The sequence below is a fragment of the Hyla sarda genome, chromosome 1 (assembly GCF_029499605.1).
Source record: "Hyla sarda isolate aHylSar1 chromosome 1, aHylSar1.hap1, whole genome shotgun sequence".
Taxonomy (NCBI): Eukaryota; Metazoa; Chordata; class Amphibia; order Anura; family Hylidae; genus Hyla; species Hyla sarda.
This window is the reverse complement of record NC_079189.1, coordinates 566,284,532-566,290,164: the sequence shown is the minus strand read 5'-3', so window position 1 is coordinate 566,290,164 and position 5,633 is coordinate 566,284,532. Positions and strand designations below refer to the sequence as shown.

Genomic DNA, 5,633 nt, shown 5'->3' with positions numbered 1-5,633 from the left:
TATCTATCTATCTATCTATATATCTATCTCCTATCTATCTATCTCCTATCTATCTCATATCTATCTATCTATCTATCTCTATCTATCTATCTCATATCTATCTATCTCATATCTATATATCATCTATCTATCTATCTATCTCATATCTATCTATCTATCTATCTATCTCATATCTATCTATCTATCATCTCTCTATCTATCTATCTATCTATCTATCTCATATCTATCTATCTATCTATCCCAAATCAATCTATCTATCTCCTATCTATCTACCTATCTATCTATCTATCTATCTATCTATCTCATATCTATCTATCTCATATCTATATATCTATCTATCTCATATCTATCTATCTATCTATCTCATATCTATATATCTATCTATCTATCTATCTCATATCTATCTATCTATCTATCTAAAATAAAATGTGATTTATTCCAGAGACGTGTAGGCAACGTTTCAGCTGGCTCACCCAGCCATTTTCAAGCAACAAATGACTCACAGTGATACATATATATAGGGTATACAATCATTAGTGTCCAATAAATTAATTTAGTGTATAAACAAAGATAAAAAGTACATGAATCATAATAAATATATTCATAAAACAGTGTTTAGGATGCACATACATATAGAGTACATGGTCTGGAACACCGATCACGCTCAAATATGGATCCGCATAGACAGTATAAAAGTGTATATTATAATTATATAGTGGTTGTGCACAGGTGAATATTAAAATCATCATCAACTGGGCGGGGAGATGAGTCCACTCACCAAGAAGTGTACAACAGTGGCCACGAGGACGCCATTGCCAAGGGAGACAGCACACGCCAGCAAGGAGGAACCGGAAACAACGACTCCAATGGAGTATCATGTGATCCTGCGTGTCACGCGCGGTGGCGCATGCGCAGGGCCAAGAACATAGACACCGTCAACCATCTTGGTTATGGGCACACCCACACACATACTCGTAGGGAGCACAGCAATCTTCGGTGCGCGATCCAGCGCAAGGTGTGGCCAGGTGGAGGGCGGAGCCCCGTCCCCATCTAGCGAACCTGTACCTCCTATTCTCCAAAGCATCAGTATCCCTGATGAGCTGGGTTTCGGGGGCGCTATTTGGCACCATATGAAGAAGTGCAGCCTTTTTTCTTCTGTGTTCTTCGGGTGGCTTTCATATGCGTTGATGGTTGGGTGATGAGATGTAAATGCGGTTCTTGCTGTAGAGGCGTGTGCTGTTGTTAAATAAAGTGTATAGATATTTGTGAGTGTATCCCATCTCCAGTGTCCAGTGATCTGAAATAAAATGGAAAAAAGAATAAATAAAAACAAAATATGTAGTCAAAAATACAGAGGGGTAGCAAGCAGAAGTTGGTCCAATACGGTTATACATTATAAATTTCCTGTGTTACATGAAAATCTACATTAAGACCAGAGGGTTTTAAAGTATTAAGTTCATAAATCCATTTTAGTTCCTTACGTTTGAGTATAGCCACTCTATTCCCGCCCCACTTAGGTACCGGTACATGATCTATAAGCATAAATTTAAGATCTTTCTCACTATGTCCTAATTCTACAAAGTGGCTTGGGACTGGTAAATCAGTTCTCTTTTTGCGGATAGAATAACGATGTTGATTCAATCTAGTCTTAGCATCTAATGTAGTCTCACCTACATATATAAGGTTACAGGGACATTGTAGAATATATATGACATGGTTAGAGTTACAGGTGAGATAATAACGATTATTGTACTTTTTACCAGTTCGTGGGTGTGTAAACTCTTTTCCCTTCATCATGTATGTACAATTCACACAAGTACAGCATGGGTAAGAGCCCTTACTTGCTACTGTCAAGTATCGTTGTTTGGGTTTATTGAGGGAGACATCAGACTTGACTAATTTATCTTTCAAATTGGTCGCTCTGCGATAAGATAGAAGTGGAGGGTTAGTCATTTCTGGTATATGTGGCAATCCAGTGCGCAAGATCTGCCAGTGTTTCCTCACAATACATGCAATTTTCTGGGACACGTCAGAATAGGTAGTTACAAAGGCAATTCTATTTTCTTGTTTCTTATTTGTATTAGTCTGTAGTAGTTTATGTCTGTCTAGATTTCGTACTTTATTTTTACAAGTGGTTAATAAAGATCGTGGATAACCTCTATCTCTAAAGTTAGTACACATGCGATCTAATGCATCATCAATGTTGTCCTCATTACTCACAATTCTTTTAACTCGCATCATCTGACTCGTCGGGAGTGATCGTAACATACTACGTGAGTGTTGACTATCGTAGCGTAATATAGAGTTCACATCTGTCGGTTTAGTGTAAATATCCGTGATGAGCGTCTTATTATTAACACTAATGGTAGTATCCAAGAATTGTACCTGAGTCGTGGAGAGAGTCAGAGTGAATTCTATGCTAGTAACCAAGGAATTCAAAAATTTGTGGAATGAATGTAATTGGTCAACTGTGCCAGTCCAAATCAGTAGAATGTCATCTATGTATCTCCACCACTTCAGCACATGGCTGAAGTGGGGAGATACATAGATCATGGTTTCTTCCATATGGGCCACGAACATGTTGGCGTAAGTGGGCGCCACGTTCGTGCCCATAGCGGTGCCATTTACTTGGATGTAAAATGCGTCGTTAAATACAAAATAGTTTTTAGTCAACACTGTTTCAAGTAGTTCCAAAATTAGGGAACATTGGTCAGGACCCAGGTCATCCCGGATGAAAGAACCTACAGCCTGCATACCCCCATCATGCGGGATGGAGGTATACAGGCTCACAATGTCAAAGGATGCCAATATAGTGCCTTCAGGAATGATAAGTGTGTCTATTTTTGTCAATAAATCCCCAGTGTCTCGAATGTAAGATTTGGCAGTATACACATATGGTCTGAGTATTTTATCTAGAAAGATCGATATATGACTTGTTAAAGACCCCCGGCCAGACACAATTGGTCTGCCCGGCGGGTCACAGAGGGTCTTGTGTATTTTTGGCAGTAAGTATAGTTGTGGAGTGATCGGGTGTTTAACAATCAAGTACTCTAAAAGGGATTTATCGATAAGTCCCTTCTCAAATGCCAGATGTAGTGTCTGTTCTATTTCGCGGCCCAGTTGCCATTTGGGGTCTGAGTTGAGAGGTTGGTAAATGTTCGTATCACTTAATTGTCTGTTAGCCTCCTGAATGTACTTGGATCGATCCATGACCACAACCCCACCCCCTTTGTCGGCGGGTTTGACGATGAGGTTGTGGTCATGGATCAGTCCATTGAGTGCCACCAATTCATTATGTGTCATGTTGGGATGTGCCAAAGATAACACCTCATGTTTAAGTTTCTCTATATCTTTCCTGACCAGTGTGTGAAAAGCATCAATCAACGGAGAATTAACATTAGGTACAAAATCACTCGGGGATTTAATCCCTAGGTCTGAAAATTGAAATGCATTAGTGGCTTGGGGTTCAGTTAAATCGCAAACATTATTCACAGGTTGATTGGAAAACCATAGTTTCAGCTTCAGCTTTCTAACCAGCTGTAATAGGTCAAGCTCAAGCTGAAACCATTCAGGCATTTGTGCAGGGCAGAAATTGAGTCCCTTGGCCAACAATTTCAATTGATCATCAGTAAGAGTAGTGGAAGAAATATTTACCACTAATTTTTTGTTATTTTCCTTGATGGATTCTGTTTGGACGGCACAGTTTTGTTGTTGGTTGCAGTTCGCTGTCCCCTGGTACGGACAAATCCGTTTGTGTCTCCGCCCTCCTCTTCTGGTACGTTTGTGGCGAATGAGTCTCTGGTGCCTAAAAAATCAGCATGGTCTGTAGAAGGAACAGTAGAGAAATCAGCATTTTTATCCACATTTTTATCAGTCTGTCTATTGCCATCCCGCATCCTTCTATTGACAGGTCTTTTATTCTGTACTGTGGGTGTGCCCCACCTATACACTTTGCCATTATCATAATCGCCAGAGTCACGTGCCCATTTAAGTCTCTTTGAATCCTCTTGTTCACTTCTGAATTTTGTTAGAAAAGTATCTTGTTTACACACCAGTTTTTCATAATCAACAGTTAATAAATGTTCCTTTAATGCAAAGTCCAAGTCCAATAATTTTTTCTTGGAAACCCCCACATCACGTTGCAGAAATTCAAGTTGTAATAATATAAGATCCAATGAATACTTATTTGAGATCTGTTCATATCTGGCACGGAAATCTACATCATGTGAAAAAGAATTGTCATGTGGTTGTATCCGCATTCCTTGTGGTATGCGTTGATGTTTAAAATATTCAGCAAGTGTAGTCAGATGTAATTCTAATGAGAGTAAACGTCCTCTGTGACCCGCCGGGCAGACCAATTGTGTCTGGCCGGGGGTCTTTAACAAGTCATATATCGATCTTTCTAGATAAAATACTCAGACCATATGTGTATACTGCCAAATCTTACATTCGAGACACTGGGGATTTATTGACAAAAATAGACACACTTATCATTCCTGAAGGCACTATATTGGCATCCTTTGACATTGTGAGCCTGTATACCTCCATCCCGCATGATGGGGGTATGCAGGCTGTAGGTTCTTTCATCCGGGATGACCTGGGTCCTGACCAATGTTCCCTAATTTTGGAACTACTTGAAACAGTGTTGACTAAAAACTATTTTGTATTTAACGACGCATTTTACATCCAAGTAAATGGCACCGCTATGGGCACGAACGTGGCGCCCACTTACGCCAACATGTTCGTGGCCCATATGGAAGAAACCATGATCTATGTATCTCCCCACTTCAGCCATGTGCTGAAGTGGTGGAGATACATAGAGGACATTCTACTGATTTGGACTGGCACAGTTGACCAATTACATTCATTCCACAAATTTTTGAATTCCTTGGTTACTAGCATAGAATTCACTCTGACTCTCTCCACGACTCAGGTACAATTCTTGGATACTACCATTAGTGTTAATAATAAGACGCTCATCACGGATATTTACACTAAACCGACAGATGTGAACTCTATATTACGCTACGATAGTCAACACTCACGTAGTATGTTACGATCACTCCCGATGAGTCAGATGATGCGAGTTAAAAGAATTGTGAGTAATGAGGACAACATTGATGATGCATTAGATCGCATGTGTACTAACTTTAGAGATAGAGGTTATCCACGATCTTTATTAACCACTTGTAAAAATAAAGTACGAAATCTAGACAGACATAAACTACTACAGACTAATACAAATAAGAAACAAGAAAATAGAATTGCCTTTGTAACTACCTATTCTGACGTGTCCCAGAAAATTGCATGTATTGTGAGGAAACACTGGCAGATCTTGCGCACTGGATTGCCACATATACCAGAAATGACTAACCCTCCACTTCTATCTTATCGCAGAGCGACCAATTTGAAAGATAAATTAGTCAAGTCTGATGTCTCCCTCAATAAACCCAAACAACGATACTTGACAGTAGCAAGTAAGGGCTCTTACCCATGCTGTACTTGTGTGAATTGTACATACATGATGAAGGGAAAAGAGTTTACACACCCACGAACTGGTAAAAAGTACAATAATCGTTATTATCTCACCTGTAACTCTAACCATGTCATATATATTCTACAATGTCCCTGTA

The 5,633-nt window shown here is 39.5% G+C and overlaps 1 protein-coding gene across 1 annotated transcript; it reads right to left on the bottom strand.

The window, feature by feature from the left end:
• Positions 1–724: 724 nt before the first annotated feature.
• LOC130275445 (uncharacterized) lies at positions 725–4,527 on the bottom strand. Its single transcript, XM_056523476.1, has 3 exons — positions 4,448–4,527; positions 3,655–3,805; positions 725–1,297 (listed from the first exon to the last, which is right to left on the bottom strand). The coding sequence occupies exons 1-3, from the start codon at positions 4,525–4,527 to the stop codon at positions 875–877; spliced, it is 654 nt and encodes a 217-aa protein (XP_056379451.1). The 3' UTR covers positions 725–874.
• Positions 4,528–5,633: the final 1,106 nt, after the last annotated feature.